The 19,311-nt window shown below is 35.5% G+C and overlaps 1 protein-coding gene across 5 annotated transcripts in view; it reads right to left on the reverse strand.

The window, feature by feature from the left end:
• Positions 1–1,937: 1,937 nt before the first annotated feature.
• The window catches only part of LOC106088481 (neutral ceramidase), a 36,726-nt gene continuing 19,352 nt past the window's right edge, over positions 1,938–19,311 (reverse strand). For all 5 annotated transcript variants that reach the window (XM_059363377.1, XM_059363372.1, XM_059363376.1 and 2 more), the window contains exons 2-9: positions 12,937–13,150; positions 12,710–12,856; positions 12,188–12,364; positions 7,631–7,957; positions 7,195–7,404; positions 3,166–3,498; positions 2,493–3,103; positions 1,938–2,421 (exon numbers count right to left, since the gene is read on the reverse strand). In XM_059363377.1, the coding sequence (XP_059219360.1) occupies positions 2,238–2,421; positions 2,493–3,103; positions 3,166–3,498; positions 7,195–7,404; positions 7,631–7,957; positions 12,188–12,364; positions 12,710–12,856; positions 12,937–13,074 (2,127 nt within the window). In that variant the 5' untranslated portion in view covers positions 13,075–13,150 and the 3' untranslated portion in view covers positions 1,938–2,237. The remainder of the gene's footprint in view (positions 2,422–2,492; positions 3,104–3,165; positions 3,499–7,194; positions 7,405–7,630; positions 7,958–12,187; positions 12,365–12,709; positions 12,857–12,936; positions 13,151–19,311) is intronic.

Genomic DNA, 19,311 nt, shown 5'->3' on the forward strand with positions numbered 1-19,311 from the left:
CTAACCTTTCCTGAAGCCTAAATTTTCACGAAATTTTTTCAAAGAAAACATTTTCACGAAATTTTCTCTAAGGAAAAAATTTCCACGAAATTTTCTCTAAGGAAAAAATTCCCACAAAATTTTCTCTAAAGACAAAGTTTCCAACAAATTTTCTCTAAAGCAAAATTTTTCAAATGTCAAAATTTCCATCTCTAAAAGAACTCTCCATGAAATTTTCCCTTAAGCAAAAATCTCTGCAAAATTTTCTCTAAGGAAAAATTCCCACGAAATTTTCTCTTAAAAAAATCTAGACGTAATTTTCTCTTAAGACAAAATTTCCACGAAATTTTCTCTATAGACAAAGAAAACATTTCCACGAATTTTTCTCAAAGAAAACATTTCCACAAAATTTGCTCTACGACAAAATTTTAACCAAATTTGTTCTATAGAAAAAATTTCTACAAAATTTTATTCACGAAATTTTCTGTTAAGACAAAATTTGCTCTAAACAAAATTTGAACCAAATTTTTTCTATAGAAAAATTTTTTACAAAATTTTATTCACGAAATTTTCTGTTGGACGAAATTTCAACAAAATTTTCTCTAAACATAAAATTTTCACAAAATTTTCGAAATTTCCATCAGATTATCTCTAAAGAAAAACTCTTTAGAAAAAATCTCCACGAAATTTTCTCTAACCAAAAATCTCTACAAAAAATGGAGAAATTTCCACAATTTCTCTAAAAAAAATATTAACTAAATTTTCTCTTAAGACAAAATTTCCACAAAATATTCTCTAAAGACAAAATGTCCACGAATTTTTTGTCTTAAGACAAAATTTCCTCCAAATTTTCTATAAGGACAAAATTTTCTCCAAAGACAAATTTTCTATAAAGACAAAATTTCCCCAAAAATAACTCCAAAGACAAAATTTCTCCAAAGACCAAATTTGTATGAAATTTTTGTCTAAAGGCAAAAATTTTTCAAATGTTAAAATGTCCATCAGATTGTCTTTAAAGAGAAATCTCTATGAAATTTTCTCTCACGAAAAAATCTCCAAGAAATTTTCTCTTAAGAAAAAATCTTTACGAAATTTTCTCTTAACAAAAATCTCTACAAAATTTTTTTTATAGAAAAATTTCTACCAAATTTTCTCTTAAAAAATCTTCAAGAAATCTTCACTCAAGACAAAATTTCCACGAAATTTTCCCTAAGTGAAAAATTGCCCAGCAATTTTCTCTACAGAAAAATTTCCAAAAAATTTTCTCTTAAGAAAAATTTCCACAAAATTTCCCCAAGGTCAAAAAATCTATGACATTTTCGCTAAGACAAATTCTCAATAAAATTTTCTCCAAAATAAAATTTTCTTAAAAGTTTTTCTAAGAAAAAATTTTAATGAAATTTTATCGAAAGCCAAAATTTCCATGAAATGTTCTCTAAAGGTCAAATTTCTATAAAATTTTCTAAGATAACATTTCTCTACAATTTTCTTTCAAAATAATATTTCCATGAAATTTTCTTTAAACACAAAATTACAATGAAATTTTCTCTAAGGAAAAGATGTCCCTAAAATTTTCCCTTAAGATAAAATTTTCATGAAATTTTCAATAAAAACTAAAAATTGTTGAAATGTTTACTTGAGACCAAATTTTAACGAAATTTTCTCTGAAAACAAATTTTTATAAATTTTCTCTTAACACAAAATTTCCATGAAATTTATTCTAAATATAAAATTTCCATGAAATTTTCTCAACTAAAAAATTGTGCATAAAATTTTCTCTAAAAAATTTTCATATATACAATATTGTTATACATTTTTTTCCAAAGTAATGAATTATTTTTTTTTATTTAATTTTTGATAAAAACTCTCCTGATTATCATTTCAATTTATCTTTATGACTATTTATTTAATTTATTATAAAAATAAAGCTTTTAATAAGTATTTAATTTGTAAATACAGTAAAATACATAAAATTCTTTGTCATGTGTGATTTTTTTAACAATTTTTGTCACTAAATGCTAATCGTAAAATTTTGAAAATATTTCATACAACATACATATTTTTTTTTATATACACAATGTTTGTTTTTATAATAAACCAAATAGTGATATGGGGGAAAATGGCCAAACTGGAATGGCATATTGTTTAATGGAATAAGATCTATTTACACCCTGATGCAAGACAGTCTATGACTAGACCAAACAACAAAATTAACAAAACTCCGCTCCCAAACGTTCAACGTTCATGCACACTTAGATTTAATCCTCGGTTACGGTGAAGGAATGGGTCAGGCCCTCATAGGGGAAGATGCCACCCAGAATGTATTTGTAGTTGCCGTAATGGTGAATGCGGTATTCACCAGGCAAGGTATTGGGGCCAATGGTCCAATGGATATGGACATCGCTGAAGCCCAAAATCAAGTGAGTGCGTTCCCAAATGAATCTGAAAAAGACAGAAAACAGAAAATAGTGGTCCACACAAAAAGGGTTTTCCTATCCCCTCGCCCAACTCACTTGGTATCCCAACTGGCATCGGTATGCACCACCTTCCATCTTTCCTCATTGATTTTGCGCTCCACCGTCAAGAAGGTCTTTTCGTGCAACAGATTGTTGCGGGGATTTCCCGCCACAAAGGTAGCCACCACAGTGTCATTGATTTTGTAAGATTTCAAAGGCTGTTGTTTCACATATCCAAAGTCCTTATCCAAAGGATGGCCATCAAATATGACCCCGGTATTCATGGACAACATGCGATCATTCATATATGGGGGTTGGGGTCCTGGCTCCACAGTATCATCCTTAAACAAAGCCTTGGTCAGGCGTTCAAAGACATCCATGTATATGGTATGCGTATTGGGACCGAATATTGTTGAGGCTGCCTCATAACGCTGTGCCTGATATTCTTCCGGTGTTACAATGTAACTGGTATACACATTGGAAAGGCCAGCCAAAATGACATCGACATCCATGCCTCCAGTGGCAGAGGCCACAGCTCGAATCTTGTTGCGGAAACGCCGGCCAGCCATGGTGGTGAATTCACCAGGCACGGCGGCTAGAATCAAATCACCAATGCGACATTCTTGGGTGGGTACAATTTTCGGTTGCCATTCATAGGGGAAGGTGGCCTATTAAAAAAAATCTCCTTCAAGTAAGAAAAAATTCTTAGAAATTCCTTAGTTTAACTCACCCTTCCTGTGGCCAACAAAATTGGTTTTGGCGAGTGACATGAGATATCATCCTGAGTGGGAGGCACTATAAAATCACGCACTAAATTCCACATGGCATTATCGGTTACTGTGCCTTGCTCAAATCCAAACGCCCCCGGACCATCGGTGGTGCCTGCAGCAAAACTATAGCCCATGGCAGGTTGGCAACCACGAATTTTGTCAATTTTACGTGTCAAAGGATTATAGGTGGTACCATTGTAATTGGGCATATCCACAAACTGGTGAATGCAACCTATTTCCCCGGTTACCTCACGGCCATTGTTATCCTCTTCACTAGCTTCGTTGAGTAAGCGCTAAAAACAATAAAAGGAACAAAAAATTAAATCAATCTATACAAAAAGTAGAAAAATAATGTCCTAAATTTTCAAATTTGAAACAAAGATAATGCACTCAGTTTAAAGACGGGTTTCCTACCTTTAAAGGAAAGATTTCCTCAGGTAAACGAAAGTTTACAAACTTTTTGCTAAATTTAAAGAAATAAACCAACGAGAAAGAACTTAATTTAAAGACGCTTTTCCTCATTTTTAAGAAAAATTTTTTTTTTGGTAAACCATATTTTATCAAAATTCACTATATTTAATAAATTGAATTAAATATAAATAGCTTTTTAAGAAATTATTTTCTTTGATTAAGGAAATTAAGCTATTTTTAAAGATTTGAAACAAATATGTAGAACTCCAGTTTAAAAAATTTTTCCTACTTTTTTAGAGAATATTTCCTTTGGTAAATAAATATTTAACAAATTAAAAAAAAAAATTACTAACTTTAAAGATATGAAGAAATTTATTTAAAGACAATAATCCTACTTTTGCGGAAACATATCCTTTGTTAAAGGAAATTTACTAATTTTAAAGATTTGAACCTAAAATAAAGAACTAAATTTAAAGACATTTTCCTTTCTTTTAAGAAAACGTTTCCTTTGGCAAGCGAAATTTTACAAAATTTTAAAATGTTCTTCTAAATTTAATGAATAGGTGTGTCCTGGGTGTATGTTGCATGGGCGGATTTATACCCGCAACCTTTTTTCACTCTAACCCAAAGACTTAAACCAAAGACAAAGAACTTAATTTAAGAACGCTATTCCTATTTTTAAAGAAAACATTTCTTTTGGTAAAACAAGTTTAAATATATCTAATAAATTTGAACCAAAGATAAAAACTAAATTTAAAATATTTTTTCTCCTTTTCAAGAAAACATTTCCTTCGGTAAAAAAATGTTTACCAAATTAAAAAAAAATTTCTAACTTTGAAGGTATGAACCAAAGACTAATAACCAAATTTGAAGACAAATTTCCTGCTTTCCTTTGGTAAACGAAATTTTAAAAATTTGAACCAAAGATGAAGAATAAAATTTATAGATGATTTCCTACCTTTTAAGAAATCATTACCGTTGGCACACGAAATTTTACTAACTTTGAAAATTTGAACCAAACAAAGAACTAAATTGAAACACGCTATTCATACTTAAGAAAAAACATTTCTTTTAATAAACAAAATGTTTTTTCCGTAAGCAGGTTAAGTTCGAAGATGGGCTATATCGGACTATAGCTCGATATAGCCCCCATATAGACCGATCCGATTTAGGGTCTTAGGCCCATAAAAGCCACATTTATTATCCAATTTTGCTGAAATTTTGGACAGTGAGTTGTGTTAGGCCAGTCGACATCCTTCTTCAATTTGGCCCAGATCGGTCCAGATTTGGATATAGCTGGCCGATCTCTCTATTTATGGTTTTGCGCCCATAAAAGACGCATTTATTGTCCGATGTCGCCGAAATTTGGGACAGTGAGTTGCGTTAAGCCCTTCGACATATTTCTGCAATATGGCACAGATCGATTCAGATTTGGATATAGCTGCGATATAGACCGATATCTCTTTTTAAGGTCTTAGGCCCATAAAAGGCCCATTTATTGTCCGATTTTGTAGAAATTTGGAATAGTGAGTTGTGTTAGGCTCTTCGACAGCCCTTTCGATTTGGCCCAGCTCGGTTCAGACTTGAATGCAGTTGCCATATAGACCGATCTCTCGATTTAAAGTCTTGGCCCCATAAAAGGGGCCCATTGGCCATTGGCCCCTATTTATAATCCGATTTCGCTGAAATTTGACATTGTGACTTATGTTAGGCTTTTCGACATCCGCGTCGTATATGGTTCAGATCGGTCTATATTATTGGCTACCGAAAATACCAATATTTTGTTCTATAAAATTGAACAATGACTTGTACTTATTAGACCACTCAATATGCGTTTGAACCATATTTCGATAAAGCTGCTATGGAGGCATAAATTATGCATTTTTTTCACCGGATTATGACGAAAGGTGGTTTACATATATGAATAAAGAACTCAAATTAAAAATGTTTCAATGGTAAACGAAATTTTACAAAATTTTAAAATTTGTACTAACTTTAAGAATTGCACCAAATCCATTGGTAAACAAGTTTTACAATAATAACCTAATAACCTTAAAAATTTTAACCAAAGATAAAAACTTAATTTAAAAACTGTTTTCTACTTTTTAAGAAATCATTTTCTTTGTTAAAAGAAGTTTCACTAAATTGAAAAAAAATTTTCCATCTTTAAAGATTTGAACTAAAAACAAAGAACTAAATTTGAAGACAATTTTACTATTTTTATTTGGTAAACAAAATTTAAGTAACATCAATGATTTGAGTCAAAGCTAACACGCCTTCCTACTTTTTAAGATATAATTTCCGTTGGTAAACGAAACTTTGAATATTTGAACAAAGAGGAGCTAAATTTAAAAACATTTTTCCTACTTTTTAAGAATTTTTTTTTTGGTAAACAATATTTTCTAACCGTCAAGATTTGAACCAAATATAAAGAACTTAATTTAAATTCTCCTTCAAATTTACTATAATTAATGATTTGAACTATAAACTTGAAAAACGTTTTTCCCACTTTTTTGAAATCATTTCTTTCAGCAAACAAAATTTGACCAAATTTTAGAGAGTTCAATTAAAAATAAAGAACTATATTTAAGGTAAACGATTTTTATCCAAATTTAAAATTTTTTTTTTCTAAATTTAAAATTTAAACCAAAGATAAAGAACGCGTAAAAGACTCTTTTTGCACCTTTTTCTTAGACAAAATTTTACTAACTAACTGAATCAAGAATAAAGACTTGATTCGCTTACTTGGGTAAGCGAAATTTTCCAAATAAAAAAAAAAATATTAAATTTAAAGTTTAAACCAAAGATAAGGAACGCGTTTAAGACGCTTTTTGTACCTTTTCCTTTAGTAAAATAAATCAATTCTTTTGGTAAACGAAAATTTAGTAACTTGAAAGATTTGAACCAAAAAATAAAGACAAAATTTAAAGAATTCTTCCTACTTTTTAAGAAACCATTGCCGTTTGTAAGCGAACTTTGAAGATTTGAAGCAAAGACAAGGAACTAAATTTACAGACGCATTTCCTACTTGTTAAGAAATTCTAAACTAATTTTTACAAAACTTATAAAAATTTTATTTTATTTTAAGATTTGAACCAAAAATAAGAACTAAATTCAAAGACCGTCAGGTGATGATGATGAGTAATTTTACAAAATATCGTTATTTGGACGACATTTTACTCTAATTAAAGAAACAGGCAATGCAATAAAAAAAAGGGATACTATGCCCAAATCTAGGAATTTTCTAAAACTGTAAGATCAAAACTCGAAATGAAAGATTGTTGACTATAGTTTATAGCGTCTTACATTTAAAGAAAACATCATTATTTTGAAGTTTTTCTTCTATGGGTCAAAATTACGAAAACTCTTATATTAAGAAAAATTTTCTTAATTTGTAGTAACCTTTTTTTCTGTACAAAAACTATTTGCTATAGTCAAAGAAAACGTATAGACTTTGAAACTCAAAATGTTAATAAAATAATTCAAAAGTTCTCCGTTCCATGTCGCCGGGGTTCTTTGCGCACTCAAATATAAACGACGGAGAATTTGCCATTTTTCCCATCGGTTTTCGAACTTACCAAAGCTCCCTCTGCCAAACGTTCACCAATAATTTTGGTACTTTCAAACATATCCTTGCCGGGACCCGAAGCGAAACATTCACCCTCATTGGGAGGACATTTCGAACTTAGAATATCACATGAATTGCCAGTAAGTGAACATTTGGGACCCATAATATTTGGGGAAACATCACCCAAATTGGAAGAACAGAAAGCACCCACAAATTTGCCCTAAAAAACAATAAAAATACGAAAGTTGCCATAAAAATTATTAATAGACACATCGATTATACCATAGACAAATAAATGAGTAGACTCCTAATGTCATGTGTATATAAAGTACAAATTGCCGTAAACGACTGCTTAATTTAGAGTTTATTTTATCTTTTTAGTTTATTTTGATTCTGAGAAGTCTGTCCATTCATTTACTTATCTATGCTTCTAGTAGCTCACTCACCTTGCCAGGAACTTTATTCGCATTGTATTCCTTTTCCAATATCAAAGAAGCATAACCCATATTGTCACTGGATACCAATTTGTTGGTGTTGTTCATTGATGTGGGATGCACTGCGTACCAATTGAATGCTCCCATGATGTTATCTTCACGATCCACAAAACGTAACTGTGTCAATTCCTTATCGACATCATGTTCATATTGAGCTCTCTCCTCGGGAGGATTACGCAAATACGAGCTGGGCGAACGATTAATGTTGGCATTTAGAACAGTGGTGCGAGAGAGATGTATTTTACCCTCAAACATGTTTTCAGTGGCACGTTTGATACTCTGAAAGTATAATAACAAGGTGTTGGGTTAGGTTAGGTTGAAAAGAGGGTGCAGATATTAATCCACCCCATGCCACAATGGATTTGCACCTAAGCCAGTAATGGGTTTGTTGTGCGCTCTAAATACAAAACAAGTAAGAGCGTGCAAAGTTCGGCCGGGCCGAATCTTATATACCCTCCACCATGGTCGCATCTGTCGAGTTCTTTGCGCTGTATCTGTTTTTAGGCAAACAAAGTATAATGAATAAGGACGGAGGAGAAGCTACATCAAGTTATAGTCCGGTTCGGGGCTCAAGAAGCGAAATCGGGAGATCGGTTTATATGGGAGCTGAATCAAGCTTTAGATCGATTCTGACCATATTGCACACGTATGTTGAAGGCCATGGGAGTAGCCGTTGTACGAAATTTGTGCCAAATCGGATGAGAATTGCGCTCTCTAGAGGCTCAAGAAGTCACTACCCAAGAAGTCAATAAACCGATCTGGGATCTTGACTTCTTGAGCCTCTAGAGGGGGCAATTCCTATCCGATTTGGCTGAAATTTTGCACGACGTATTTCGTTATGACTTTCAACAACTGTGCCATGATGCGGGTGAAATCGATTCATAACCTAATGTAGCCGCCATATAAACCGATCTGGGGTCTTGACTTTTTGAGCCACTATAGGGCTAAAAAGGTTTGCCATAAAGTATACATATTCATGATCGTCTCGACGTTCTGAATCGATTTAGCCATGTCCGTCCGCCTGTCGAAGTCACGACGGCGGTCGGAAGCGTAAAGCTAGCCGTTTGAAATTTTGCACAGATGCTTAAAATTAATGTAGGTCGTTGGGGATTCCTAATGGGCCATATCGGTTCAGATTTAGATATAGCTCCCATAAAAACAAGTCTCCAAATTTGACTTCTTGAGCCTTTGGAAGCCGCAATTTTTGTCCGATTTCGCTGAAATTTTGCATGTAGTGTTCTCTGATGACTTTTAACAACTGTGCTTAGTACGGTTCAAATCGGTCTATAACCTGATATAGCTCCCATATAAACCGATCTTCCGATTTGACTTCTTGAGCCCCTGGAAGGCAAAATATTTGTCCGGTTTGGATAAAATTAATCGAGAGATTGGTTTATATGGCGCTATATCAGATTAAAGGCCGATTTGAGGCTAAATCGGGCAAAAATAGCGGTTTTCAGGGGCTTCAGACATGAAGTCAAGATATCGGTTTATACGGGAGCTATATCAGGTTATCAGGAGGCCATCAAAGCGCATAGGCTAGAATGAACGATGAACACTTGGGTTCTAATCCTGCCGAGAACCTAAAAAACTTTGTTTTTTCAGCGGTGGTTATCCACTCCTAATGCTGGCAACATTTGTCAGGTTTTGAGAAACTATGCCATGTAAAGACTTCACCGCATGTAAAGACTTCATAGCCGTTCTTTACTTTACTTTAATTGGCTATGACAGAATATTTCTTCCATTAGCCGAACGTAGAATAGCGTTCCAAGCGCCTCGATCTTCTGCGCTCATTCTAAAATCTCTGACACCAAGTTTCGAGGTGTCTCCCACAACTTGATCTTTCCATCGGGCTTTTGGTCTTCCCGGTTTGCGTGTACCACCGTGTTTGCCTTCAAAAGACTTCTTTGCTGGAGCTTCTTCATCCATTCTGACAACATGACCTAGCCAACGCAGCCGTTGTATTTTGATGCGTGTAACTATGCTATCGTCGTCATACAGCTCATAGAGCTCGTGGTTCATACGTCGCCTATATTCTCCGTTAACGCAAACTGGTCCATATATTTTAGAATAATCTTTCTCTCAAATACTCCAAGTACTGCCTCATCTGCTTTCACAAGTAACCATGCTTCAGAAGCACATAACAGCACGGGTAGTATCAGTGTCTTGTAAAGTGTAGTCTTCGTCTGTCGAGAGGTGGCCTTGTTTCTAAACTGCTTACTTAGTCCAAAGTAGCATCTGTTTGCCAGTATTATTCTTCCCTTTATCTCACAACTGGTGTCATTCGTTTCGGTTAGATAAAGTTACTGACTATCTCAAAGTTGTGGTTCCCAACTTTCTCCATGTTCTTTATCTGCTCGGTTGTACAAGGCTTTTTGGGAGTGGAGACCATCCATTTCGTCTTATCTCCATTTACTGCCAGACCCATTTTCACTGACTCTCTTTCGATTCTTTCAAAGGCTGCAGTTACTACTTCCGGTGACCGACCTATGATATCGATATCGTCGGCATAGGCGAGTAGCATGTGCTCTCTTGTGATTAGTGTGCCATATCTATTCACTTCTGCATCTCGTATAATCTTTTCCAGCAAGATATTAAAGAGATCACACGAGAGGCTGTCTCCTTGTCTGAAACCTCGTTTGGTATTAAATGGTTCGGAGAGATTCTTTCATATTCTTACTGAGGAACGCGTATCAGCAAGTGTCATCCAGCAGAGTCTTATTAAGACAGACATGACTTGAAATACCTTTGAACGTAAAGGAGTATCGAAGGCGGCTTTGTAGTCAACAAAGAGGTGGTAGGTGTTGATTTGTCCTTCTCGGGTCTTTTCCAGGATTTGGCGCAGTGTGAATATCTGGTCTAGGGTGGATTTACCAGGTCTAAAGCCGCATTGATAGGGCCCAATTATCTCATTGACTTTAGGTTTTAATCTTTCACACAGTACGCTCGAGAGTATCTTGTATGCGATGGGGAGGAGACTTATTCCTCTGTAGTTGGCACATTCCGTCTTGTCTCCTTTCTTGTGTACGGGACATAGTATGCTGAGGTTCCAATCATCGGGTATGCGTTCTTCTAGCCAGATTGCGCAGATAAGCTGATGCATACGTGATGTTATCAGCGTGTCGCCTCCGGTCTTAAATAGTTCAGCGGGTAACCCGTCGGCTCCTGCTGCCTTGTTGTTCTTTAGTCGGGTTACTGCTACTTGGACCTCATTTTGACTAGGAGGTAAACATTCTATACCATCATCAGGGATTGGTTCTGCGGTATCCTCTTCGCCGCCAACATCGGACACTAGCAGATGGGTAAAATGTTCTTTCAATATCCTCAGCATGTTGTCTGTGTCAGTAACCAGATTTCCTTCTTTGTCTCTGCAGGAGGATGTGCCTGCTATAAAAAGGAGGCCTCTTATAATTGAGCTTTAACTTGAATCGGACAGTACTCATTGATAAGTGAGAAGTTTGCCCCTGTTCCTTAATGGAATGTTGATGGACAAATATTGAATTTTCATTTGCATATCAGGTAATAGACCGATTTCGACCGTATTTGACACAGTTGTGAGAAGTCGAAACAAAACGCCACATGCAAAATTTTAGCCTAATCAGACAACAATTGCGGCTTCGAGTTGCTCAAGATGTCAAATAATGAGATCAGTTTCTATGGGAACTGCATATATCCAAATCTGAACCGATATGGCTCATTTGAAATCCCCAACGAAATACATCAACAAGAAGTGTCTGTTCAAAATATCCAGCGGCTAGTTCGACCGCAATCGTAATTTCGACAGACGGGCGGAAGAACTGACATGGCTAGATCGATGAAGAATATATAAACGTTATGTGGTCGTAGATCAATATTTCGGAATGACTAGATAATTATACCCTCTATCCTATGATGGGTAAAGAGTTTGAGTTATCAACTGGCATCTCCTTATAATCTTTGTCTGCAATTGGCTTTTAATAGAATAATAAAGACTCCTACAAGAACCGATTCAAGTTTAAGCTCAATGATAAGGGGCCTCCTTTTTATAGCCGAGTCCGAACGGCCAGCCGCAGTGCGACACCTCTTTATAGAGAAGTTTTATATGGCATAGTACCTCATAAATGTCGCCAGCATTAGGACGGGAAAACCACCGGTGAAAATTTTTTTCTGATGGTCTCGCCAGGATTCGAACCCAGGCGTTCAGCGTCATAGGCGGACATGCTAACCTTGTATCGGACTGCACTCATTGATATGTGAGAAGTTTGCCCCTGTTCCTTAGTGGAATGTTCATGGGCAAAATTTGCATTTTTACAAGAACCGATGTGTTATGAGCTTTTCGAACACGACTTTTTATAAGGGACCTCTAATTATTGAGCACAAATTTGAATCAGACTTGTGGTTTTGAGAAAGATTCCCACTTTTCATTAATGGAATATTCATAGGGCTATTTGTTTAAGTAAATTTACTCTACACCTTTCTGTCGTTTTAAAATGTATTGGATATCATAATTTAACCACTTTTGTAACTTACCAAATAAATGCCATTCGCCAATGCCTCGAAAGTCTGAGGCACAAAACCCAATATGGAAATATCATAGAGCAGATGCATTAGAAAACCTCCAGGGCCACTATGGGTATGGGTGCCACTAATGATGACGTTATCATTGTGATAAATATCTCCATAGCGTGTTTGTAATCGTTTAATTACCTGCAAATAAATCAAAACGAAAAAAAAAACATTAAAAATTAGTGGACATTCCCTACATGTTTTAAGCCACAAAGCAATTATTATTGGCCATAGAATTATTCAAACACATTTAATTTAATTAGAGCTTGTACTCAAATCTATCTAAAAATCTCAACAATATTTCAATCATTTTTAGTGAAATGGAATGTTTATTAAAACTAAACCAGATGCAAGTGGAACAGCATATCATTAGCGAACATTGTTTGCAAACTTTTTTTTTCTGAGTGTATGTATCGGGAAAATGAATTTTGCTTCCACTGACTTGAAACATATGAATAACAATTCTCTCTCTCTCTCTATACATACCTCACGTTTAACGCCATATCCCATCATACCAGCATCTACGGAAACAAATGCAACTCGCCTCTTATTCTCATCCTCAACGACAAAAGCGCGGGCAAATTGTCTCAGATGTATGCCACGACCAACCTGTTTGATGTTGGCATAACCCATCTGCAATAAAAATATCAAAAAATATACAACAACAGTTGGTTAAAAACAAAATGTCAAATATTTTCAACATGTCTACTTACGAAATTTATTTCCACCGATGGACCTGTACAATCAGCACGTCCCAAACCTATTTGGTAGGCATCGACAGCATCCCATACCAGTGATGAGAGGCAAAGAAACGCCAAGAAAATACCCATACTGAGCGATTTAATATTCATTTTTGGTTCTTGGTAGAGTTGCGTATTGCAATACTAGCAATTGGACATCACAGATACCCACAAAAAATTTAAATGGCTAAAAAGAAAATTTAATAAAATATGGTGCGGTTAATTGGGGCTTATGAACATAATGATATGGAAACCATTGGTAAGGGATTATCAAAAAGCCTAAGAAAATGGTATTGGGTTGCCCAAAAAGTAATTGCGGATTTTTTAAAAGAAAGTAAATGCATTTTTTATAAAACTTAGAATGAACTTTAATCAAATATACTTTTTTTCTAAAGCAAGCTAAAAGTAACAGCTGATAGCTGACAGAAGAAAGAATGCAATTACAGAGTCATATGCTGTGAAAAAATTTGTCAACGCCGACTATATGAAAAATCCGCAATTACTTTATGGGCAACCCAATAGTTTTAGTTCGTCATCTATCCTAGGAAAGTGGTAGTTTAAGTATCCTTTCCCTTGGGAAGGGGTAATTAAAGTGACTTTTTCCGTGAAAAAGGGTAGTTTAACCCTTTTTCTTAGAAAATGGAATTTTCATTGCCCTTTTCCTTGGGCACCGTAGCACAGAGATTAGCATGTCCGCCTATGACGCTGAATGCCTGGGTTCGAATCCTGGCGAGACCATCACAAAACATTTTCAGCGGTGGCTTTCTCTCCTAATGCTGGCAACATTTGTGAGGTTCTATGCCTCTCTCCGAAGAGGTGTCGCACTGCGGCACGCCGTTCGGACTCGGCTATAAAAAAGGAGGCCCCTTATCATTGAGTTTTAACTTGAATCGGACTGCACTCATTGATATGTGAGAAGTTCGCCCCTGTTCCTTAGTGGAATGTTCATGGGCAAAATTTGCAATTTGCAAATCCACCCTGGACCAGATATTCATACTGCTTCAAATCCTGGAAAAGACCCGAGAAGGATAAATCAACAACTACCCTTTCTTTGTTGACTACAAAGATTTAGTACCCTTTTCCGTGTAAAAGGATAGATTTACAACCATTTTCGTTGGGAATGGGTAAGTTTTAAAACATTTTTCCTTGGGAAGGGTTAGTTAAAATACCTTTCTTCTTGGGAAAGGATAGTTTAAATACCTTTTTTTGGGAATGGGTATTTTAAATATCCTTTTGTTTGGAAATGGGTAGTTCCTTTTTGTTTGGGATTGGGTAGTTCAAATACCCTTTTTCTTGGGGAAGAGTAGTTTAAGATCATTTTCTTGGGAAAGGGTAGTTTAAATAGCCTTCGAAATGGGTCGCTTAAATAGCCTTTTTTGGCAATGGGCACTTCAAATACCCTTTTTCATGGGAAAGGGTGGTTCCATACTATTTTTCATGAAAAATCTTAGTTTTTTGTTGGGAATGGTTGGTTTTAATACTCTTAATCTTGGAGCAGGGTAGTTTTAATACCATTTTTCTTGGGATAGCGTAGTTAAATACCCTTTTCCTTGAGAAGGAGTAGTTTAAATATTCGTTTTTTGGGAATGGGGAGTTTAAATATCCTTTTTTTGGAAATGGGGAGTTTAAATATCTTTTTTTTGGAAATGGGTAGTTTAAATATCCTTTTTTTTTGGAAAAGGGTACTTTGAATACCCATTTATTTGGGAATGGGTAGTTTAAATACTCGTTTTCTTGGAAGTGGTAGTTTAAATACCCTTTTATTGACAAAGGTTAGTTTTAGTACTCTCTTTCTTGGGAAATGGTAGATTTTATTCCCTTTTCTTTGGGAAAGGGTAGTTTAAATACCCTTTTTATTGGGAATGGATAGTTTATATATCCTTTTCGTTTGGGTACGGGTAGTTTAAATACCCTTTTCTTTGGAAAGGGTAGTTAAAATACCATTTTGCTTGAAAACATATGGGTTAAATACCCTTTTCCTTGGGTAAGGGTAGTTTAAATACTCTTTTTTTGTGAAAGTATAGTTTGAATACCCTTTTTCTTGGGTATGGGTAGTTTTAATATCCATTTTATTTGGAAATGGGTAATTTAAATACACTTTTCCTTGGGAAAGGGTAGTTCAAATACCATTTTTCTCTGGAAAGGTTAGTTTTTATACCCTTTTCCATGTGAATGGGTAGTTTTTGTACCCCGTTCCGTAGGAAAGGGTAGTTTTTGTACCCTTTTCCTTGGGAAAGGGAAGTTTTTGTACCCTTTTCCTTGGGAAAGATAAGTTTTTGCACCCTTTTCCTTTGGAAAGTGTAGTTTTGTCCCTTTTTCCTTGAGAAAGGGTAGTTTTTGTACCCTTCTCCTTGGGAAAGTGTAGTTTTCGTACCCTTTTCCTTTGGAAAGAGAAGTTTTTGCACCCTGTTCCAAGGAAAAGTGTAGATTTTGTACAATTTTCTTTGGGAATGGGTTGTTTTTGTACCCTTTTCCTTGGAAAAAAGTAGTTTTTGTACCCTTTTCCTTGGTAAAGGGTAGTTTTTGTATCCTTTTTCTTTGGAAAGTGTAGTTTTTGTACCCCTTTCCTTGATAAAGGGTAGTTTTTGTACCCTTTTTCCTTAGAAAATGTAGCTTTTGTGCTCCTTGGCGAGGGAAAGGGCAGTTTTTGTACCCATGTTCTTGGGAAAGGGTAGGTTTTGCAACCTTGCAACCTTGCAACCTTTTTGTACCTTTTGCCCTGAGAAAGGGTAGTTTTAGTACAATTTTCCCTAGGAAAGAGTATTTTTTTTACCCTTTTCCTTGGGAAAGGGTAGTGTTTGTGCTTTTTTTCTTAGGAGAGGGTACTTTTTGTATCCTATTTTCTGGGAAAATGTAGTTGGTGTACCCTTTTACATGGGAAAGCGTAGTTTTTGTACCCTTTTCCATGTGAAATGGCAATTTTTGTACCCTTTTCCTCGGGGAAGTGTAGTTTTGGTACCCTTTTCTTTGGAAAAGGGTAGATTTTGTACAATTTTCTTTGGGAAAGGGTAGTTTTTGTACCCTTTTGCTTGGGAAAGGTTAGTTTTTGTATCTTTTTACTTTGGAAAGTGTAATTTTTGTACCCCTTTCCTGAGAAAGGGTAGTGTTTGTGCCCTTTTTCTTAGGAAAGGGTAGTTTTTGTACCCTTTACCTTAAGAAAGTGGAATTTGGAACCCTTTGCCCTGGGAAAGAGGAATTTTGTGGACCCTCTTCCTTGGGCAAGGGTAGTTTTGTACCCTTTTACATGGGAAAGGGCATTTTTTGTACCCTTTTCCGTGGTGAAGGGTAGTTTTTGTACCCTTTTCCTTGGGAAAGGGTTGTTTTTGTATCCTTTTCCTTGGGTAAGGATAGTTTTTGTACCCCTTTCCTTGAGAAATGGTTGTTTTTGTACCCCTTTCCTTGAGAAAAGGTAGTTTTTGTACCTTTTTACTTGGGAAAGGGTAGTTTTTGTACCCTTTTTCTTGGAAAAGTTATTTTTTTATCGTTTTCCTGGGAAAGGGGTATTTTTTATCATTTTCTTTAGGAAATGGTAGTGTTCGCGCCATTTTCCTTGGGTAATTTCTTTACATTTTTGCTTGAAAAGGGTATTGTTTGTACCCTTTGCCTTTGGAAAGGGTAGTTTTGGTACCTTTTTCTTTGGAAAAGGGGAGTTTTTGTACCCTTTTCCTTGGTTAAGGGTAGTTTTTGTATCCTTGTGTAGTTTTTGAACCCCTTTACCTGATAAAGAGTAGTTTTTGTACCCTTTTTCCTTGGGAAAGGGTAATTTTTGTACCCTTTTTCTTGGGAAAGTGTAGTTTGTGTACCCTTTTCTTTGGGAAAGGGAAGTTTTTGTACCCCTTTCCTTGAGAAAGGGTAGTTTTGTATGCTTTTCCCTATGAAAGGGTTGTTTTTGTACCCTTTTCCTTGAGAATTATTATTTTTTAACCGTTTTCCTGTGAAAGGGGTATTTTTTTATCATTTTCTTTAGGAAATGGTAGTGTTCGCGCCACTTTCTTTGTGTAGTTTCTTTACCCTTTTGCTTGGAAAGGGTATTGTTTGCACCATTTGCCTTTGGAAAGGGTATTGTTTGTACCCTTTTCTTTGGAAAAGGGAAGTTTTTGTACCCTTTTCCTTGGGAAGACGTATAGTTTGGACCCCTTTTTCTTCGGAAAATGTATTGTAGTTTTTGTACCCTTTTCCTTGGGAAAGGGTAGTTTTATACCGTTCTCCTTTGAAAAGGATTGTTCTTGCATCCTTTTCCTTAGGAAGTTGGTAGTTTATGTATTCTTTTTCTTGAAAAAGGGTATTTTATTACCCTTTTCTTCAGGAAAGGGTGGTGGTTTCACCCGTTTCCTTGGGAAAGAGTAGTTTTTGTTTCAGTTTTGCACCCTTTTTCTTGGGAAAGTAAAGTTTTTGTACCCTTTCCTAAGGAAAAGTATAATTTTTAACCCTATTCCTTGATAATGGGTAGTTTTTGTAACCTTTCCTAAGGAAAAAGGTAGTTTTTGTACCCTTTCCCAGGTTAGTTTTAATAGCTTTTCCTTATCTCAAATTCCCAGCCTCCAATGATGCAAATTTGCCCAAGAACATTCCATTGAGGAACAGGGACGAACCGTAGCGCAGAGGTTAGCTTATCCGCCTACGACGCTAAACATCTGGGTTCGAATCCTGGCGAAAACATCAACAAATTTTTCAGCGGTGGTTATTCCATTTAATTTCAGCGGTGGTTATTTCATGGTTTGCCATGTAGAAACTTCTCCTCAAATAGGTGTCGCACTGCCGCACGCCGTTCGGAATCGGCTATAAAAAGGAGGCCCCTTATCATTGAGCGTAAACTTAAATCAGAGAGCACTTATTGATATGTGAGAAGTTTGCCCCTGTAGTTTCCAACGATATTGTTATTCCCTCCACCATAGGATGGGGGTATAATAATTTCGTCATTCTGTTTGTAACACCTCGAAATAAGACCCCATAAAGTACATATATATTCTTGATCGTCATGTCATTTTAAGTCGATCTAGCCATGTCCGTCCGTCTGTCCGTCGAAAGCATTCTAACTTTCGAAGGAGTAAAGCTAGCCGCTTGAAATTTTGCACAAATATTTTCAATAGTGTGGGTAGGTTGGTATTGTAAATGAGCCAAATCGGTCCATGTTTTGATATAGCTGCCATATAAACCGATCTTGGGTCTTGACTTCTTGAGCCTCTAGAGGGCGCAATTTTCGCCCGATTTTATTGAAATTTTCCACGTAGTGTTTTAGTAGCGCTTTAAACAACTACGCTAATTATGGTTTAAATCGGTGCATGTTTTGATATAGCTGCCATATAAACCGATCTTGGGTCTTGACTTCATGAGCCTCTAGAGGGCGCAATTCTCGTCCGATTTTATTGAAATTTTCCACGTAGTGTTTTTGTAGCGCTTTAAACAACTACGCTAATTATGGTTTAAATCGGTGCATGTTTTGATATAACTCCCATATAAACCGATCTTGGGTCTTGACTTCTTGAGCCTCTAAAGGGCACAATTCTCGTCCGATTTAACTGAAATTTTGCATGAGATGTTTTGTTATGACTTCCAATAACAGTGCTAAATATGGCGTAAATCGGTATAGAATCTGATATAGCTGCCATTTAAACTGATCTGGGATCTTGACTTCTTGAACCTCTAGAGGGCGCAATTCTCATCCTATTTGGCTGAAAATTTGTACAACAGCTTCTCTCATGACTTTCAATATACATGTCTAATATAGTCTGAATCGATCAATAGCTTGATACAGCTCCCGTATAAACCTATCTTCCGATTTTGCTTCTTGAGCCCCTACAAGGCGCAATTCTTATCCGAATGAACTGAAATATTACACAATGACTTCTGCAATGTTCAGTATTCATTAATGGTCCGAATTGGACTATAACTTGATATAGCTCCAATAGCATAAGAGTTGTTATTCAATATTCTATGTTTATCTAAACAAGAGATACCGCGCATAGAACTCGACAAATGCGATCAATGGAGGAGGGTATATAAGATTCGGCCTGGCCTCTTACTTGTTTTAAATTATGATATGCAAGGTTAAAAAATTGTTATGCTTTTACCTACCATCTAAAAATTACTTAAAGTTGTGTACAAAATCTTTCACCGAAGGAATTATTTCCTTAAAAAGTTGTAAAATAGGGAATATTTAATGTTAGTACATTCTCTCAGTGCAAGAAATTTGTTTGTTTTTTTTTTTTGTAAATTTATAACAAATTAAAAAATGTAAATAAAAACATTGAAAATATCAATAATATAAATATTCTTAAAAGTAATTTGAATTACATCAAAATCGGATGGGGATTGGTTGGGAGTCAAGCTTAATTAGACATTTCCCTT

The sequence above is a fragment of the Stomoxys calcitrans genome, chromosome 2 (genome assembly GCF_963082655.1).
Source record: "Stomoxys calcitrans chromosome 2, idStoCalc2.1, whole genome shotgun sequence".
Classification (NCBI taxonomy): Eukaryota; Metazoa; Arthropoda; class Insecta; order Diptera; family Muscidae; genus Stomoxys; species Stomoxys calcitrans.